The sequence below is a fragment of the Puntigrus tetrazona genome, unplaced genomic scaffold, assembly GCF_018831695.1.
Source record: "Puntigrus tetrazona isolate hp1 unplaced genomic scaffold, ASM1883169v1 S000000130, whole genome shotgun sequence".
Taxonomy (NCBI): domain Eukaryota; kingdom Metazoa; phylum Chordata; class Actinopteri; order Cypriniformes; family Cyprinidae; genus Puntigrus; species Puntigrus tetrazona.
In genome coordinates, this window is record NW_025047807.1 from 216,286 (window position 1) to 238,536 (window position 22,251).

The window sequence follows — 22,251 nt, forward strand, 5'->3', positions numbered from 1 at the left end:
TTTCCTTGAACGGCACAATGAGGGGGGCATCATACGGGAATCTACCGTCATTTAATAGTCATTTCCCGTAACATTTCCATCAGCGTCTCAGCTAAAGGAAGCTTTTGTGCACGAAGAGAACACAAACATGGCACACGTGACGACTGCGTGACCCTGACGGAGAGAGAGGGATGGCGTTGTGACACGCTCATGAAATCTTCCCTTGTGAGTACAAACAAGAGGGAAACATCTCAGCGGTCAGGACTGATTAAATGTGCTTCATCTGCCACGAACACGCGATGACTGTACGAGCAAGGACGCCAGGTAAAAGTGAACATGACCCTGACCTCAAGAAGAAGTGACCGGTGATAGCATCTCTATAACGTCACCAGGCAGAGCTTAAAGAAACAGTTTGCCCAGAAATGAAAATCACCTTCAGCGGCTAATCAATGGATGCTCTGCAGTGAATGGGTGCCGTCAGAATGAGAGAATGATATCCAACGCTACCGCTCCAGACCATCAGTTAACATCTAGATGAGACGAAGGCTGCGTGTTTGCAAGAAACAAATACACCATTAAGGTGTTTTTATCCAAAATTTGGAGCGAAAAAGCCCTGAATTAGGAGAGAAATAATACACAGAGCAAGCAAAGCAGTTCTAGATAGATAGCTGCGTGTGTGAGAAGACAACATTTTAGTGGACTCATATTTTACACTGTCCACTACTGTGTCAATGATACATGAACATACCAAAGTAAATGTCCGCTAGTTATCATTAAGTCACAAATACATGTCTACTAACTTTTCTTGCTAGGTTTAGGGTTAGTAGAACAAGTTTTCTGATGTAGTATGCTGTGGACCCCTCTAAATAAAGGGGATATTAAACACACAGGTTAGTAATACTCTAATAACAGCTAGCTGACGTGATGTTGCTCTTAGTAGGACGACTGAAGTGGAGAAGCGTAATCGCTCTGGAGGATGTTATGAAGTTCTGGTCCGGTGTTTTGGAAAGATTGCGTTTCATACAGCCTAGCTCACCCGTGACTGATCCGGAGGATAAAAACGTCAGTCTCCCGGCCTCCGAGCTGAAGATAAAACTAAAGACAGAAAGAGCCACAAACGTCATCATAAGAGAGAAACCAGATCTCTTCAGACGTCCATGAGATCCAGGAGAAAGGATTCTCAACCAAATATTAAAAATGCGTATTATATTTATTAGTCCAATTACACCCGAGCCCATGAAAATTGGGCGCTGTGTATAAAATGGTTTAAAAAAAGTTTTACTATTATTGTTTATTTTTGTTCAGCCCCTTGCATTAAAGCTTGATTTTATTATTATTTATTTATTATTATTCGGTTCAGGTGGCATACAGACAAAACCTAACCGCAATGCAGTGAGATGTTGTGTCCATGAGAGGTCTCTCTTAGTCTGATCGTGTTATTGAGAAACCAAGACAGAATTCACTTCACCATCAGATTTATTGTCGGGAATACAATACACGTTACATAAAAACCTCAGGAAAGAAAGAAGTCAACACTTTCATTGACCGGTAACAGATAGAAAAGTGTTCTGTATATCATTGCTTGCCATTTCGGTGATATTACCCGTTCGTGTGATTTCTTCACAGGGGAAAACGAACTGAATCGAACTTATATACATCGGCTGATTTGTCAAAAATCTCTGAGCAGCTAAAAATGGCACGTCAGTACAAATTCCCTGACCATTTCAGGCCATACGCTGGTCTTCCTTTAGTTTCAGACGATATAAAAAAAATATAAACAACAACTAAAACGACGAGAACAAAAGTGCAAAAGCATAGTACTGAGAACTCTTGAAATGAAAATATAGTTACAGCACTGTATACTAAACGGTCCACGGTACGCACAGTATCGACGTCACATCAAGTTGTAATATTCTGGCACGCTCTGAACGTCACTTAAAGCTACTACTTCTACTTAAAGCTTTCTAGATATTTAAGGTACAAGACGATACTCAATTTTGAACAAAACATTAATTATATGTTATGCAAACTACTGTAAGTGCCATGTGATGTATTTCATATGTACAGTACATACATTCATCTTTCATTTCTTATGAAAAGACATGGACGAATAACAAGGACAAAAGTGGAGAGAATATGACATGAATACGAGCACGTTTAAAGACAAACTTAAATCAAACTTTAACAGATATATATATCAACATATTTAATCAAATTAAATCAAAAGGTGTGTTTTTTATCTCACAGTTCTGACATTTCACCTCACAAATTTGACCTTTTTTCTAATTCCTCTCATAACTATCTTTTTTTCTTAAAATTGCAAGTTTATTTCTCGAATCTAATCATGCAATTCCAAACTATTATCTCTTGCAGTTGTATATGTATATGTATGTATACAGTATATATATATATATATATGCATGCACTCACTGATATTGGCACCCTTGGTAAATATGACCAAAGAAGGCTGTGAAAATTAATCTGCATTGTTAATCCTTCTGATCTTTTATTTAAAAAAATCACAAAAATCTAACCTTTCATTGGCTAACAGGAATTTAAAATATGGGGAAATATCATTATGTAATAAATGTTTTTCCCAGCCATGAGTAAAATGTCTCTGAAGTGTACTCCCATTCATATTCACAATTTTGAGCACTCCAGGGTGATTACGAGCAGAAGTATAAATAGGAGGGAAAACAAAGCCCGAATTCCCTAAATCATCCATCACAGTGAGAAAAAACAAAGAATGTATTTCTGATGTGCAGCAAAAGATAATTGAGCTTCACAAATTAGTGGAGCGGTTTTGAGAAAAGAGCTAGAGCAGTGGAAATTACCATCATCAGTGCAATAATGAAGAATTTCCACTCATCATAAAATGTTAGGAAACTGTCTGGAAGAGGTTGTGTGTCTATATCGTCTCAATGCGTGGCGAGGAGGAGAGTTTGAGAAGATAAAGACTCTCCAGTGACCACAGCTGGAGAACTGCAGAAAATAGTTGAGTCTCGGGGGTCAGAAAACCTTAAAAACAATCCACAAACAGCACTTACATCACCGCGTGTCGTTTGGGAGGATTTCAAGAACAATTCTCCTCGCTCATCCATGAACGGACCTTCAAATGGGACTGGCTTCTATGATCAGATGAAACTAAAACACTGGTGAACACAGGGATAGAAATGACCCCATGCGTACAATGAAATAATGTGGCCTATGTTTCTGCTGGAGGCCCTGGACATCTCGTTTAGACACTATCAAATACCGACAGTTAAAAAATCAATAAGTGACTGACTCTGTTAGAAATCTTATAATGGGCCACGTTTGGATCTTCCAACCGCACTATAATCCAAACACAAACCTCAAAAACAACATAAAAACGGGTCACCGAGCGAGAAACCAAGCTTCTGCTGGCCATTGATTGAGACGGTGATTGAGGTGAACTGAAGAGAAGAAGCACCAGCATGAATCTGAAGGGTCTGGAGTGATTCTCGATGAAGGAATGGTCTCTGATCTCTTGTCAGGTGTTCTCTAAACTCATCGGAGAACATTTAGAGCCGTTCAACTGGGAAATGTTTGAGGTTTCAAAAAGCAGGGTTGAGAAAAACATTTATTTTGTAATGTTTAAATTCTTGTTATCCAATGAAAGGTTCGATTTTTGGGAGTTTTTAAAATAAAACATCAAAAGGATGATTAACAATGCATAATTTTCACAGACTTCTTTGATCATATATATATATATATATATATATATATGTGTACGACACATATTTTGTGGCCTTGATTAGCTTTGGATTATAGTGTAATGTGTGATTATTAACAAAAAGAATTTATCAAATTGTACATAACATAGAAAAAGTCTGGCGAAATGAACCTTGATGAGGCACAATAAAAAGTATACGACTATCATCACAGAGAGAGATATAAAATAATGAAAATCAGCTATATTCCTTTCATTGAAGTGTGATCTGGACTAAAATCAAATGAAATATTTCAGTTTAAACATTCAATTTTCATCATGAAAGATTCAAATTAAGCTTACGGGAAAAGCTCCTTAATGTCTATACAAACTGCATGGACCCACGAGACACCAGCTGCATGCGAGAGGCTAAAACCAAAGAAAGCTACATGTTACATAAAGTTAAGTCTTTGTTAATTATGATTTTACACTCGTAATTATCTCTGTGCTTGAACAGCCACGTTTGTGGGTATTTTTAACAGTAAAAGTGGTATATAATTGGGTTCAAGTGAAGCTGCCACAGAAAAGTACATCGAAGTAATTGGGCGACTGAATGATTTTGACGTGTAATAAAAGCAAACCTTGACACATGAGAGTTAAACATACATTCACAGCTGCTTGGAGAGGTGGGTCTGTGTTTATTGGGGGGTGTGAATATTTACCCTTCCTGGTGCATGCTGAAGACTGCTTCTCTTCCGCCCGTGTGGGTACCAGTGTCGGGATCGCTATTGTTTGCTGTGAGCTGTGAAGTGCATGGAGGTCCAAAGAAAGAACACGGCGTTTGGAAATGAAAGTCTCCAGAGCCGCAGGAATATCTGACAGACATCCAATTTATGCGAGAGAAGAGGATGAAAGTGGAAAAAACACACAAACAGACAGACAGGCGGAAAGAGAGACTCTTTAGGAGCGACAGCAGCCGACTCTCTTCATCTCCTTGTTAACATACTCCTGCAGCTGAAACTTTGGCTCGTGAGGCTCCTTCATCTCCCTGTGCTTCAGTTCCCTGAGAGACGGGGAGGGAGACGTCAGTTTCCTCGCTAAACTCCCAGAGAATTAGGGGACTCAAACATCCTGGCCCGTCAGTCTGCTCAGCAGTCGTGTTAATTTGAAAGTCCCATAATGTCTGTGCTGTTTAGCGTAGATTCGATGAAGCAGTTACGCAAATCCAGTCTCTGTGCATGCACGGGGAAAGAAGCTACCGAGGAAACACACTTATTTATATCATCAAAGGCTAATCCTCTTCAGGTGTGCCTCGTCACACGCCGCCAGACCTGGCCGATACCACGCGCCCCTCCTCTCGAACACACCCATTTTGTCAGGAGCCTGGTGAAGAGAAATGTTCTCGGGGGTGGCGCTAAAGCGAGGGTTCAACTCGTCAATATATATATGTGGCACATTTTTTTGTGGCCTTGATATAGGTTTGGATTATAGTGTAATGTGTGATTATTTAAACCTAATTTATCAAGTGTTAATAACATAGAAAAAGTGATATAAATGAACATTTGATGAGGCACACGTAAAAAGTATGACTATCATCACAGAGAGAGATAAAATAATGAAATCAATATTCCTTTCATTGAAGTGTGATCTGGACTAAAATCAAATGAAATATTTCAGTTTAAACAAATTTTCATCATGAAAGATTCAAATAACATGCTTAATTGAAAAATGTCATTTTTAATGTCTATAAAACTGCATTTTGTGAGAATTTAGAGGCTAAAACCAAAGAAAGCTACATGTTACATAAAGTTAAGTCTTTGTTAATTATGATTTTACACTCGTAATTATCTCTGTATTGAACAGCCACGTTTGTGTATTTTTAACAGTAAAAGTGGTATATAATTGCCATGAAGTGAACCTGCCACAGAAAAGTACACAAGTAATTGGGTTCTGAATGATTTTGTTGTAATAAAAGCAAACTGATCATGAGAGTTAAAACATACCTTCACAGCTGCTACAGGTGGGTCTGTGTTTATCAATAAAATTTATTTTACGTAACCATTGCATGCTGAAGAGTGGTGTCTTTGCACTAAAACGTGTGAATTTATTGTTTGCTGTGAGCTGTGAAGTGCATGGATCCAAAGAAAGAACAGAAAATGAAAATCCAGAGGCAGGAATATCTGACAGGCATGCAATTTTGTAAAAAGAGGATGAAAGTAAAAAAAACACACAAACAGACAGACAGGCGGAAAAGAGACTTTTTAGGAGTTATAAACTGTTTCATCTACTTGTTAAGATACTCCTGCAGCTGAAACTTTGCATGTTAGGCTCCTTCATCTGAAATGCTGCAGTTCCCTGAGAATGGGAGGGAGGCGTGAACTCTCGCTAAACTCTGGAATTCACTCAAACAACCTGCGTCTGCTCATAAGCGTGTTGTTGTCATAATGTTGTGCTGTTTAGCGAGATTCAAAGCAAACGCAAATCCAGTCTCTGTGCAAACACACCCCAAAAGCTACACTAAACACACTTATTTATATCATCAAAAATACGTACCTCTGTGCACTTTTTGTGCGACGAAAACATGCTGTGCGCACATTTTGTCGCAGTTTCAAAGATTGATTTCATTGGGATTTGAAAACGAGGGTTCAATACGTCAACCCTGGCACATTTTTATTACGTTGATATAGGTATGAATTGAGGCTACCAATGACAACTTTAAACCTAACTGATAGTGTTAACAACGGCAAAAATGATATAAAAACACATTTGTTGATGCAACCGTGACATCTCTGTACTATCATTTATGAAAACATAGAGATAAAAGCTGTATATGTGTGATGCTAATTTTCAAAAGCATCGGTTTTCAAATCTCATAAAGTCATAACATGAAATTGTGCAAAAATTACACTTTATTAATCAAAACTCAGAGTTGTCAGAATTTCGCTGCCTCTAGTATATGATATGTGTGATATACAGCGATATGTACTTATTGGTACTTATTTTGTGTCTCGATAAAAAGTGGACCAAGGTACGTTTATGCCATGACTCACACCTTGTGACAAAAACACCTTGAAGTTAGTTCAGTATAATTTGTTTCATTATGAACTGATCATTACATTAAAAAAGTCCTTCATGTTGTACATTTTTAGCAGGTTTGTCAATAAAATTTTACTTAATAACCAGTTCACATAGAAAAGTGGTGTGATTGCACTAAAACTGAATTTAAATAACTCTACACAAGGATTATTTAGAGACAGAAAAAGAAAATACAATATAGAGGCACACATCTTAAACATGCATATTGTAAAATGCTTTGGATAAAGGTATTTTCTAAATGCATAAAAGTAAATGTATTTTTAGACGTTATAAACAGGTTAAATGTTTTTAATAATGTAAAATGCATGTGCAGTTGCTGAAATATTGCAGTGTGTTGCTCATGGCTGATAAAATTCTTTTTCACCAACAGATATTTTCCATAAAATGTTGTCATCTGTTAGTTGCCCGTGTGACCAAACAAACCAGAAGTTGCTATGGTGTTTCAGTGTGTTAACATATGCAGTTGCTTTAAGTGTTCTGGGTGGAGGTGTTTTGAGAGGTTCTTAACGAGTTGCTGTGTTGTATCTATAGTGTTTTAGTCTGTTGCTATGCAGTTGCTAACGTGCCATAAATGTTTTTTAATATGTTGCTGTGCAGTTGCTATGGTATTTTAAGGTGTTGTTTTGCAGCTGATAAAACACTTTGAGTGAAGATATTTTAAGTGTTTTTAATATGTAGTTATGCGGTTGCTATGCAGTTGCTATGGTGTTTCAGTGTGTTGCTATTCAGTTGCTAAAGTGTTCTGGGTGGAGGTGTTTTGAGAGGTTCTTAACGAGTTGCTGTGTTGTATCTATAGTGTTTTAGTCTGTTGCTATGCAGTTGCTAACGTGCCATAAATGTTTTTAATATGTTGCTGTGCAGTTGCTATGGTATTTTAGTGTGTTGCTTTGTGGCTGATAAAATTCTTTGAGTGAAGATATTTTAAGTGTTTTTAATATGTAGTTATGCGGTTGCTATGCAGTTGCTATGGTGTTTCAGTGTGTTGCTATGCAGTTGCTGAAGTGTTCTGGGTGAAGGTGTTTTGAGAGGTTCTTAACGAGTTTCTTTACTGTATCTATAGTGTTTTAGTCTGTTGCTATGCAGTTGCTAATGTGCTATAAATGTTTTTTAATATGTTGCTGTGCAGTTGCTATGGTATTTTAGTGTGCTGCTATGCGGCTGATAACATTTTGAAGATGTTTTAAGTGTTTTAATATGATGCTATGTGGTTGCTATGCAGTTGCTATGGTGTTTCAGTGTGTTGCTATGCCTCAGTGTTCTGAGAAAATGTGTTGTGTGGTTGAAAAGTGTTTTTGATGTGTTGCTATGTGGTTGCTATGGTGTTTCAGTGCTAAAATAGTTTTTCCTGTGTTGCTATGCTGTTGTTATGTCTCTGTAAGCGGTCTTCCAGTATGAAGACAGTATCAGCCCCACACCGAATGTCCTGATTTTAGAATTGTGTGTTCGTTAATTAGATATCTGGGCTAATTTGATCATGCTTTCAACTGCCGATAAGAGAGCGGTTCTCTCAGCTCCATTTAGAACACGTTGCCAGGTATAAACCCATTCTGCAGATTCTCAGTGGGTAAAAAAAGAACAGATGCTGTCTGAAAATTAGGGACTTACTTGGCCACAGCAGTGAAGGCCAACTCCACATTCAGACCTGATTTAGCACTGGTTTCCATGAAGGGAACGCCAAACTCCTTCAGAGAGAAAAAAGAAATGCTCCTTTTTTATAACATACGGGTTTAAAGTTAACATAAAAAATAATGCACATTGCATTTCTAAAGAGTGCGTTCAGTGCACATGTGTTTTTGTGTCACACGTGCATAAATAATTTCAACTGTGCCACCTCTCAAAGACAATAATAGGTGCTTGGTAATGCATTAAAGGAGACGTTCCTGTTAATTTACTCACCTCCATGTCATCCAATATGTGCATGACGCTCTTTTTTTGGTTGAAAAGAAATGATATTACTGCAGGATTTTACACCACACAAGAACATCTTGGATGCCATGGGGGTGAGAAAATGATCCTGGAAGTAAACTAATCCTTTCATTCAGTCTGCAGTGCATTTGTAATTACTCTTTCGGTTAATGCATTAGTGAAAATTGCTTATGCAGTGATGTGTTCCCATTCAAATATGCATTTAGACTTTTTTCCTAGTTTTACACCATGATTAGCATTCAAAAACTGTATGATTAGTATTTAAAAACAAATAATTGTATACAGTACGTTTGTTTGTGTCACGTATGCACTCTCAAAAACTATAAAGAGGCTAAGTAATGTGCAATTACTTAGTCTGCAGTTTATTTGTTACGTTTTCTTCCCTTCTTAAAAAGGTTTAACAGATAAATAATTAAAAGTGTGAGTGTGTTTGTGCGTGTTAATATTACAAACCTTAGCCAGTTTTTCACCCTCCTCTCTTTTCACGATCCTTTCATGTGTGGAATCAGCCTGATAACATCCATCAATCGATAAACAATGCATTATGCATTAGCTTTCAATGCTTTCTACATTAAAGATGCATGCATTGACAAGCATATGGTCATAAGGTTTCACGTGACGTATCTGTAAGGTTGGGCAGGTTTCACTGACCTTGTTACCCAGGAGCATGATCACTACGTTCTGCTGAGCGAACTCGTGAATCTCTGTGAGCCAGGCCTGCGGAAAAAAACAACAACGGACAGCAGATTTACAGGAAACCACCGTAAGCGAGATGTAAATTATTCTGTATCTGGTTTAGGGTCCAGTTAAAGTTCACGCTTGAATCGCTGAGCCAGAAAGAAAAGGACAATATTTTCCAACACGGTACGAGAGGGCAGGTCATTTCAAGGAGTGTTTAATCAATAAATGGCTGGCGGTTTTGCTAGGGTGAATTTGCAGTCACACTAAAAAAAGAAAAAAAGAGCTAATAGGGAAAACCGGGAGAAATGGCATTCGGGAGAGGAGAGATAGATTAAAAGAGAAAGATGGTGAGAGTGATGAAAAAAGCCTTGCGGACGTATGAAGCCTGACCTCGGGTTAATGAAAGCCTCCTGTTAATATTGAGCGAAGGAAATCATAGCCCGGATAAAATTCAGTGACACGCCGAGTCAAATAGTAAGGGTTAGACACGTCCCCGGTCGCGTAATCATTTTCATCACACACACACATGCATGCACACACACACACACATGCATGCACGCACACACACACACATGCACACACACACACACACATGCATGCACACACACACACACACGCATGCATGCACACACACACACACACACACACGCATGCATGCATTGAAGGACATGCTGAACAGACAGAGATAGACTCTCATGCTGTCTCTGGCACTAATGTGTATCATTTAGGTACTCTTTTGGTATTGATATATAGCTTTAAGGTAGGGATATGCACCCTTTCGGGGTAAATAATGTGCGAAGGAGTTTCGTTTGGAAAGGTACTGACACCGTGACAGCTTTTGTATCTTTAACACTGATGAAACTGAGACTGTGAGGAACACATGTAGAGTCTTTACAGCGGCACGCACTGTATAAAGCTTGCAAATCATATACAGTAATTACACTTCTTTAAAAAACAAAGACGCTGAACGGTGGGTGTGTTGATAATCAGGAGTACAATCCACTGAGTTTTCATTATTAATTATCAACTAACTGTGATTTTTGCCTCAATAACCTGCTAATTTTGATCTGAGGTTTTTGTCAGGCAAAGCCATTAATAGGACAAGTTTAAACGTTCAGTACCATGAAAAATAAGAAAACATTAAAAACACAGTATGGAGAAATAAAAACTATAGAAATCAATGGAGACTATCGAGTGTTTGGTTACCAAAAATCTTCAAAATATATATATTTTTATGTTTAGCAGAAGAAAGGTTTGGAATGATATGTGAGTGAATAATACCCATTAATATTACCAAAAAAATAATAAATAAAACACACACACACACACACACACACACATCAGCTTGATCATGACCACAATTTTGTGGTGAAGTTCTTTGTGAATGTTTTGAGGATTTCTATTGGAATAATTGGTTTTCATTAGCTGTCTGTGTTCAGAATTGTGTGTTAATTATAATATAAAATACATAATGAATAACCATGGCAACAAAAGGGAGAATTCTAACAAAGAAAACAGGAAACAAAGAGAAAGCACATTAAACCACCTAAAATAAACTGACTAACCTATTTTTAAGTAAGTTTTGTAAGCCATTTATTTTTATAGACACACACACACACACACACACACACACACACACACACACACTTGCATTTGTGGTTTACGGGGACTCTCTACAGGCATAAAGGTTTTTATACTGTACAAACTGTATTTCTATCACCCTCCACCTAAACCTACCCCTTACAGGAAACTACCGCCATTTTTTCAATTTCATAAAACACTGTTTAGTACGTTTTTTAAGCCTTTTGTTTTACGTGTCCTCATAAACCATTTACATCGTAGTACTAATATCATTAAACACATTTCTGTCCTCATAAACCACAATTGCCAGCGCATACATACACATATTAGTCAATAATTGTCATTTGAACTAAAATATGAGTGAAATTATTTTGGCAGAAAATTGGTAAAATGCTGTGAATTTCAGCCAACAAAAAGACCAGAAATTCAGTTTTCAGTCAGAAGACAGACATATAATGATATTTTTTTTAAATGATGGGCGACTGCCTTATCTAAACCGGACTTGCCTATAGTCCTCATACATGATATGCATCCTTGCTTTTTCTGTTCCCTAGATGCCACCTTTTCTCACAGGATTGCTTGGTTATGCACAATGCATGCACCACTTTTCAGTCATAATAAGTATAATCGAAACGGAAAAGCAAAGCCAGACCCGCACACTTTGGGCCATTTACAAACCCCAGCCAGGAAATAATGAGGCATGCGGCCGCCCTACGCAACAATGATCATCATCGCGCTTATTTCACAGCTCCGTGCCATCTCTCCCGAGCACACCTTCAGCTCCGCAACAAGTGTTTTCGGGCCCGGGATTTGTCGCAGCATGGGCTTTTCGATGCACGCGGAAGACCAAGCTTTGGCATGTGGGTCTAAATACGGCCGCACTCCCACGCTCTCGTACCCTGACTCATCATCACAGACTCTGAAAATGGGTCGCTCTCTCCGCGCCTCTGAAACTCACTCACCCTCATTTGCATTTAAAAAGCATAACAGTGCTATTTAGCAATCTGTCATTAAAGCCTTGTACCATATCAGCGCGCATGTTTATTTCCCCCCGGGCCCGGAACAGGAGAACCAAAGAGAAAGAGCGGCGTTTGATCCCTCTGCTGTGTTTGTTTCATGTTCTGCTTCCAGGCTTTTTAAAAAGTACAATCGACGCCGGTCCACCGATACGCTTGATTTTCTTTCATAGCCCGAAAAATAATTCATTAAGGCGAGAAGGCGGTGTTGAACGTTTGATTTGTGTTATTCTGACTAAAAGGTCAGAGGAAGAAAGACAAAAAAACAGAGACGGACTAAATCCGGAGAAGAATAACGTCTCCGAGAAACTACTTTTAAACGCAAAGGTTGGTCTCACCAGAAGTTGATTTAATTTAGTTAAAAGAGCTTCATTGATAAAGAAAATCTATTTATGACATTATTTTATGAAATCATTTCACGGCATTTTGAAACAAATGCTTAAAACTTCTAACGGCGCTGTATTCATTTTTATTTACTGACAGCAAAAGATTCAAATAAATGGCTTTAAACCATTTTTAACTGCTTAAAATACTAGCATTACGATCATTTTGGTCACTATTCAATATGAGAATATAATATAATTCAATATAAAATAATTATTACAGAAATCCTAAATTGAGTTTTTACTTAAACTTAATTTAAAGGCAACACAAAAACTCAATCTATTGTTTTGAAGCCACTACCATATATTTATTGGGGGTTTTTTCCATTTTTTATAAAAATCTTAGCATCTCAAGTAATTTCACAATTAGTTTCTTTCCTTAAAATATAAATATATTGCTATTTAGATGTTTAGACATTTTACTAAAAACCAAGCATTTTTATTGATTGAATTAATTATTCCTTCATTTTTTGCAGCGCTTTAGGTGGTAAACAACAAACGTGTTCCCACCCTTCCCAAACAATATCAGCATTTTCCACTCAAAATGCACAAATATTACTTGAACATGAATTTTAGTCCATCAGTACTGAACTGATCTGCTGATGTTGACAGGCCGATATTAACTTTCATTCATGCTCATTTTATTTGCATGTCGATTACTTTTACCATCATCCATATTCAATCTGCAGACGCTGTAATGAAATCAGCAGCAAATCTAAAAAAAAAATAAAACACTGTAATGCTGTGATGCCTATATTCAATCTCAGCATTTAAGACTATTTATTTTCTTACTGACTTACTTAATTGCACAAAATATGTTATAGAAAAAATCCTATCTGAAGCAAAATTCAAACCAACATTACATTAGAAGGAAAAAAATCACGTGAATCGACATTTATTCTAAAGAAAGACTCGTTTGAAGCAAATTACTGCCAAACTCAAGCCCATTCAACCACTATGCTGCTGTCAAAAGTTAGTAATGAGGATTCTAGAATATGAACTTATTCTGCACTTCTTTAAAGCTATGTTTTCAATACAAAGTCACTGATCTTAAACTCCTCTGCGGTTTCTCACAGCAGATGCGATGTGGCCAAGCCCTGAAAACCCCTGTCAAATAAACCTTCTGGAACTTTTTATCAGGAAACGTGCCGCGAAAGGTTATTCCGAATAAACACATCAAATGCCACAAACTATATTATCTTGTCAAAATCTGCAACCAGCGCGAGACAGATGTGCTTTTGCTCTGAATATAAATAGAACAGAAGTTGCCCTCCGTCTCATGTCTGCGTCTTAAATGGATTAGATAACATGGCAACCACTTACACGTGGTAAATGAATGCATGCATGTTTAATAAAGAAGTTATTTTAAATTCACAGACTCCACCACCTTCAACCAAAACATAGATGAGTTTGGTTCTTTATCAGATTTTTAGGAAATGGCATTACATCTCTTGCTCACCAATGGCTCCTAAATAGGTGCCGTCATAAAGAGAGTCCAAACAGCGGATAAAAACAACACAATAATCCACAGCACTCCGGTCCATCATGTAATGCCTTGATTAGACAAAACCCATGGGTTTGTGAGAAACAAAGATTCTCACTGTAAACCGTCGCATCTGATGGTGGTTATGTTTGTTCATAACTGAAGGCTGGGTCAGGAGCGTTTCTGTTTTAGGATCGCTCTCAGTCCCGTTCCAGATCTGCAGAATCAAATCAATCCGCTGAAGAATGAATGCAAACATATGCCGCGCTTCATCAGATCTGCTGCTTCTCAGGTGGAATAAACGCGAGATTCGATTTATTTGTATGGAAAATATTTCTGATTCCATTCCACTTATTCCATTCTGTCCTCCCAGCCGATATTAAAGCAATATTTAGGGTTCTTTACTTTTAATTTAGAGAACTAGATGGCGCATTACGTCACAACAGCATTTTCCTAAACATCCACATTTTCACGTTGCACATGAAGAGTTTATTCTTTACTAATTTGATCTAATACTTAGTGTCTTTCATTATATATTTATTAAATAAAATATAAAAAAATTATGAAATAATAATTTAACGTAATTACATCAACGGTTTTTCTACTTTTCATCAAAAATAAACCCAGTTGTAGATAAAATCCTAACAACCGACATGATAATAAAGTTATCACTATCATGTAATAAAATATTGTATTATTATTGCTACTGTAAAGCCATATTAAATTATTATTATTATCATTATTTCCTTCAAGTAGTGTAATAACCTAATAACCTAATAAATTAATGACGGAATATTAATTTAATATTTTTTTTCTTTATTAACAATAAATAAAAGGTTATTGCAACTTTTTTATAGAAACACAGAATTAAATTCTGAATTCTTTAAATTCTTATTTAAATTAAATTCTGACAGTTAATTGTAATGCTTTATCTCACAGCTTTAATTTTAATCTCAATAGCAAGTTAATATTTCACAATTTCTATCTTGCAAATCATACTGTTTTCCTCAGAACTGCAAGACAAAAGTCTGAACTGTTAGATAATGAAGTTGCAATTACGTTTTTTTGCCGCCGTGGAAAAACACTTCTATAAAAAACAACCCCTCTCACTATCTCAGGCAATTATATCATTTTTAATGAAAAAAAAAAACCCTGTTAGGATTCATTTTCCCACAAAATGCGTTGCTCCATCAAGTGTTCAATAAAACCTTTCTCTTTTCTAAAAATATTCAAAATGTGGGCCCAATATTCTCCAATATTACATGACTCCACACAGAACAGCTATTAGAAACTGATGTTGAAATCCTCAAACGCACAGAGAGTCTTTAATTGAAACGTAGAGCTGTGACGGATGAGGACGTGCGTATCAGGAATATAACGTAATGGAAGACGCAGACGCACTAATCAAGAGTGATAAATGAGACTTATTTACCAAAACGTCCAATAAAACATGACGCGAATACAAATGGAGGAAAACGAAGATGCGGTGAGAATGAAGATGCTTTTTCAACGGAGGATGAAGGGAGAATAATGTGAAGTTAATCAAAGTAAATGGTGATAAACACAGCTGCGATGAAGAGAGGGAGAAACAATTATTCAGAAGTAAATGGACTGAAATGTAACTTTTATAGCAGGAGTGAAATGAAGAAGATAAACGGAGAAAGAAGGCAGAAAGAGCGAATGAGTGAGCACCGTTCCCGGGCCAAAGACCTGTAGATACGCTCTGGCTTATTCATCTTACTTAGTGACGCAGAAGGAAAGTAATGGAAGCAGTTTGTCAAGCTATAAGCTGCTCATGATCTGATGAAGTCCAACTACAGACCAAAAACAGAGCAGAAGATAGCAGACAGCGCTTCTGAATGAATGAATGAATGCCTGTTACGGATGAATGAAAGAATATACGCTCTTAAAAACAAAGGTGCTTAGCGTTTTTGGTTCCGCAAACAACCATTCAAACAGAGCAGCTTTTGTGAAACAGAAAGGTTCTTTAGATGTTCAGAAGGTTCGCTATGGAACCGAAAAGTTCTTCTATGGCATTTTGAAGCACTTTTATTCAAAGCAATCGACACAAACCCAGCCCACCTGAGAAACGGATAGTGGAGTAGATAAAATTCCAACATTAGTGCCGAATATAATTTGTAAATATGATAATCCTGCACGCTATCAGTCCATGCTAAATACGGAAATCGGTTTGTAGAAAAAGCAACGTTTCGGTCATCAGGCGTACATGCACTGTTACAGACAAGCCTTTTAAAGACCGTTTCCACTAACAACTGTGATGTGATTTTATAAACAAATGTATTTTTTTGTTGGTAATGTGATAAACGCTTCGATAAAAGACATAAGTTGGTGATTGGTTCACGTGTAGAGTTGGTCACATTCTTAGGTGGAGACCAAAATGTTGCTTTTTTTATGCCAAATAATCATTAGGTTCATGAGTTGGTGGCGTCCCGGGAGAGTGCTCCGCGGCCATAGAAGCGCCCTGTCCCAAGCATGGGATGAAAAGTGGATTGAGTGAGGAGTTTGGGTGAAGGAGCGATGCAAGAAAACTGATAGTGCAGGGGTATCATAATTTATACACACGTAATGAGCTAGTTAGGATGATTAGCTAAACGAGCTACAGATTATCTGATCACGCTCCTCCCGAACCTCGTTAATAAAACATGATTGCAGATCAAGTTCAATTAAGATAAATAGAGGATCGCCTGCCATAAATATATCCAATCTTAATTTTTGATTAGTAATATGCATTGCATTAGTTATATTTTTTGCATCCTCAGATTACAGGTTTGTAACAAAGCTTGAATCAGTGGAAAGCTTATTTTTTCGGAATTGATCCCTTTGGCTGGTTTTGTACTCCAGGGTCACATTTTTCGTTTTCTTTAGGCTGTTTTATAGTACATGCATTAGTTGTGGTGGTCAGTGCATCTGTGAATGAGCGAGCCAGGGATAAAGAGGCAGATCGGGTCTCGCTGGTCTTCTCATCTACTGACTCGCCGGACTTTTCCTTCCACCTCTGTGACCACAATCATCTCTGCATGACACAGGACTGATTCTGGCAGGCTGCTCTCTCCCACACGTGACTCTCCACGACCTCCCATCTGCTCCGTTCCTCCCCGTCTCCTGCTTTTGTTTCGCACGCTTTTTCTCACGCGGCTGAGGTCCAGGACTCCAGGTTTCCGCCGGTCCTCCTCATGCCTCGTCGCGGTGTTTGGATCGGTGTTGTGAGCTGTGTGTGAGTGGAGCGACAGTAATTTCCTCCCTCTGCTCAAAGCTGTGTTCAATCATCTGCTCCAGCTTCAGCCCAGGGTTCTGTTTCCTGCTCTACAGAAGCCTTGCCAAACCATGCTGTGTGACAATTGCACTTTCTCATGCAATGCCCTAATAATAAAAAAAATCTCTTCTGCTTACCAGGGCTACATCCATGTGGTCCAAAAATCTGAAATATTATTACAATTTAAAATAACTGATGAATACTTGAATGTAATGAATGAATGCAATTTATTTCTATGATTAAAGCCGAATTTTCAGCATCATTACTCCAGTCTTTAATGTCACATGGACCTTCAGAAGTTTTTTACTATACAGTTAATGTGGTTTATAACATGCTTTTACATTACGAGCCGTCTTATGCTCGCGAATATCAAAGCCAGAGAAAACTCAGATACTGTAAACAACCTTCATCTCAGCAAAATGGCAAAGCTCTTCCTCACGCTGCTCACACATTCAGGTTATGAGGCTAAAAGGATGAGAAAAGGCTCCCTCGCTTCCATCGAACCCACTCTGTAGCTTTGCCCTCTCACAATCCCATCATCCCCTGTTTTCAGATAATATAATATAAGAAAAAAAAATGCTCTGGCAACTAGTATATTGTTATGATATAACCTTTGGGCGAGACAGCATGAGGAAAAACAGTGAAATGAAGCAGCGCTGCTGTGGGTCTAATGGTTATTGTGTTTAATGGCTCTATCAAAGACTCGGCGCTACTGTAATCAGCCGCGTTATTCAGCCACAATCGCGCGGCTGATTGCACGATATCTTAGAGAGCTAAACTGATTGCTAAAGTTAGTTTCATTCTCTGAAGAAAATTAGACTTCTCCGTTACGACCCGGACAAGAGCGAGCCAGGAGAATAAACCTAATTAAAACTTCTGCAGAAACCCAAAGTGGAGAAATTATTAAAATCGTACGCATGCGAGACGAATTCGGTCCTGAATCAACACACATACATGTTAACCCTATGATATTTAAATCATAACCCGTGCTATTATAATTACTAACAGTACTATTGACAAAATATTTGGGCAAAGCTTGTTTTATGCACTGCGTTCAAAAGTTTTCCAGCATTTATTTAATGAAAAATACCAAAAAAATATATTTTAAATATTACAACAATTTAAACTATTTTCTATGTGAATATATTGTAAAATAAAATTTATTTCTGTGATCAAAGCCAGATTTTTAGCATGATTATTTCAGTCTTTATTTAATATTTAATGTCCATTTATTTACTGTCAGTGTTGACGCTGCAAACGTATTTGCGTGGAAACTGCGATTCATTTTATCTTTCAGGATTCGTTGATTAAACAGAAAGTTAAAGTATTTCAAATATACACATTATAGACGCCCTTACTTTCACTTTTGGTCATTTTAACCCATCACCGATGAATTAAAGCATTACTATCCTTCAAAAACTGACCTCAGACTTCATGTCTTGTGATTGGTCCAACATCCTTAACACAACCCAATAAAAAACCCACCATCGGTCACGTCCCATAGCCAATTAATTACCCTGTTGAGATTGACCCAGTATTTGGGGTTAATTACAAGCTGCGAGAGGAAACAGAAGAGAGAAAATAAATGGGCTGTTTCCAGCCAGGTCCAATAGCTCTTCTCCCTCAGTCCTGCCACGGTTCTCTTATCCATATTAATGTGAGCGTCCGCGGCTCTCACAAGCCACTCCACTCCGCTTCGCAATAAAGGAGCCGGAGAGAAGCATTGATTTTCTTTTTTGAATTGCAAACAACGAAAAGCACAACAAATGGCACAATTGCGGCCTGCCCGTGGGGTTCGGAGCCAGAAAAACGTGGTGATGTTTACAGATCGAGAAGTGCAGATGACCTCGTTAAAGACCTGGGACAAACTCGAAGCGTGATTGCCTTCGCATTTCACCTCGGCGGCGCCTGCAGCGTCCAGCGCAGTGCAGTTTGTGGAAATTGCGAGAAAATTAAACACAGAATTAAACAGCGAGTCAGTTTTAGACCGCAGCAACGATGCAAAGACATTTAAAGCTTAAATATGTGTGTGTGTGTGTGTGTGTGTGTGTGTGTGTGTGTGTGTGTGTGTGCGTTTGTATGTGTGTGTGAAATGAACATTCATTTAAGTAAAATCTCGTTTTAATTTAATTACATTTTAAATGAATTGATTATATTAAATAAGAATTAATCATATCAAATACAAATTGATCAATTCATTATTTTATATACTTATATATTTAAAACTATTATTTTAATGCAGTGTAGTTTCAATTAATTTTCCCTAAATGATGGCACTGGCACAATTGGTCAAACAATTATTATCAACTATTATGGCTAATACTTATGAATTAAATAATATCGAATTACTATTTAAAGCTAAGTTAAAATAATTTAATTGAAGATGATTAATTTAATTTAATTAAATTTTCCCTAAATGTTGCTGGGCATGGGCACACAACTGGTCACAATTATTATCAACTATTATGACTAATATAATACTTATTAATTTAATAATATTGAATTGCTGTCTAAATATCCTAATAACTGCATTAAAAACAGGTAAAAAACTTTATCTAATTTATTAATGTCATATTGCGTGTATTATGTATCATGAATTTACATCAAATACATAAATATGTAGTCCCATACCGCAAAAATATGTCACAAGTTTTAACATTTTATGCGTTACGTTTGTGTCAAAATGAAGTTAAATGACAAATAAAACAAGAAGAGCATTCAGTCTCACACGAACACGTTTGTTCTGCAAAAAGGGTTTAATTGAGGCATCAGGAGATCAGAGAGAAGCATCACAGGTCGTTGTTTAATCTGTCAACCAGCAGAAACACTGCTAAATCATCTGAACCGCCGGCAGCGATCGAGCGGAGAGAGAACAAACCCCCCGCCAGCCGAGTCTCTCTCTGAACGAATGACACTTTTCCGTAAACTCACGGAAATCTCAGCCTCTGTCTCAATTTATCAGGACGTGAACACATTAACCTCATCTTCAGAGTCAACTTTTGCTCTCAGAGTAAATATGACCCTTAAACACAGACTGAAGCTGAAAATAAAACCAAAAGACCCTTTAGGCTACAATCCATTAAAATAAAAGTCCGGTCTAACTTGAAAAAAATTATGACAGAAATATTGCATACTAATATATATTCTCAAATGACTATTATTAGGCAAGTTTATTTATATAGCACATTTCATACACAATGGTAATTCAAAGTGCTTTACAAAAGAGGAAATAAAATAATTACAAGATTTAAATAACAATAAAAGAAATTAAAATAAAATAAAAACACTGATTTAAGATAAATATTACTGATAAATACTACTGATATTACTATTAATAATTAGGAATTTCAAAAAACAATATTTTTCATCTACATTTTAATTTATCCGTGCAGCAACTTATTAGACAATAAATAAAAATAAAAATAAAAATTATAATTAAAATTAAAATGAAAATGCAGGGTTTTGTTGTAAGTTATTTATTATATATTTTTTATTTGATTACATTTTATTAAAATGTATTGTGTAATGATAAAATGATAAATCACAATAAATAAAGGTGGCAATTTATGCACTGTAAACCAAATAAGTTTTGTTTATATTTATTCTCGAGGTCTAATTAACGCTAAATGAGTAATACATGGTATTGAAAGAAAAACTGGCATAAAAAAAGTGTGAAATGCTGTAACGCAAAGTTCAGAAAAGTTATAATTAATTGCAAAGGATTAGAATAAAATGAACTAAATGTGAGATTTTGCAGTGGTTGTGAAGTGAGAGAATTATAATAAAGCAGTCTCACGGTTTGATTTCAGTTCCACTGAGATCAGCGTTTTAAATAACACAGCTAAACAAAGATCGCTTCATTCAGACAGAATTGTTTGTTCTTTTCTATATCCGGAGTGTCTCCGAATCCCCCGGCGGTAAACAGAGAAGCTCGAGGAGTAACGTGAGCATGCAATCATACGATTACACAGAGGAAACAGATGAATGATTATAATCAGAGCGGCTCGCTGCTGCTCGGCTCGTTCACGCGTGCTAAAAGAACTTCAGGATAAGGCTCGCCATCACGCCGTCGCTTTCCGGTGATTAGTCACGTGACATTTATGCTTCGGGTCATTGGGATAAAAGGCTTCGGTGGTTCTCGTAAGTGAAAATGTGTCCATCATCCCACTGAGATGAGCAAACGGACTCAGATCTGCTTAAAGACAGGATGAAGAGAAAACTCATTTCTTGTTAATGCACGTTATTCACCCTTTTGTGCATGTGGTGATTTTTTTAGCTAAACGCACTAATTTTGTAAAAATGCTACAGTAAAAACACATTAACGAGTGAACTAAGTCCGTTATACAGGGATGTGATGAAACATGTAGTAGATGTAATAGCCTATTTCATGTAATTAACATAAAAATACTGTTAAATGTTCAAATCTTAAATCTTAAATATTTTAGTTTTGAACATTAATGTAAATTCATTTATTTAGTTATTGCATTATTTTAATGTTGTGATGTTATTTTATATTTTTTTTGTTATGACTCCATGCACATTCTATATATTGTTTTGGTCAGTTAATTTTTCCCCCTTTTTTTACTGTAAATTTAAATGTATAAAATATACAAATATTCTATATATATATATATATATATATATATATATATATATATATATATATATATATATATATTTATTTATTTATTTTTATTATTATTTTTTTTCAATGTTTAAGTGTTTTTTTATTTCTGAATTTTGACTTTTAAAAAAAAAAAAACAGATACACTGTAAGAAAACAACAAATATTACTTAGTTGATTACTAACACTTTTCCTCAAAACCCTTAAACACAATGCGATGCATGATGAAAATCATGAAATCAAAAAAAAAAAAACCTCCACACTGATGCAATATATTGGCCTGTATTTTTATGGACTTTTTTACTTAACGCATAAACTTGAAAAATCCACCGAATGCCAGAATTCTTGTGCATTTGGATGTGACAGCGCTGTTTTTATAAATATTTGATATTTCAGCTCTGCTGTGTGTCAGTCAGAAGACGTGTGTTCTTCAGTCGGCCAAACACTTCAAAAAGAGTCAGAAAGTGTGTCTCTTTCCTCCAGAGTCCCAAAGCCCTGCTCTTTTTGCCGTTTGTACTGCTGAGAAGTGCTGATATCG

At 36.8% G+C, this 22,251-nt stretch overlaps 1 protein-coding gene across 1 annotated transcript in view; it reads right to left on the reverse strand.

Moving 5' to 3' along the window:
- Positions 1 to 4,428: 4,428 nt before the first annotated feature.
- LOC122332656 (ras-related protein Rab-26) overlaps positions 4,429 to 22,251 on the reverse strand; it is a 76,046-nt gene continuing 58,223 nt past the window's right edge. Inside the window, exons 6-9 of the mRNA XM_043230034.1 lie at positions 9,323 to 9,388; positions 9,125 to 9,181; positions 8,351 to 8,427; positions 4,429 to 4,712 (exon numbers count right to left, since the gene is read on the reverse strand). Of these exons, the coding sequence (XP_043085969.1) occupies positions 4,610 to 4,712; positions 8,351 to 8,427; positions 9,125 to 9,181; positions 9,323 to 9,388 (303 nt within the window). The 3' untranslated portion in view covers positions 4,429 to 4,609. The remainder of the gene's footprint in view (positions 4,713 to 8,350; positions 8,428 to 9,124; positions 9,182 to 9,322; positions 9,389 to 22,251) is intronic.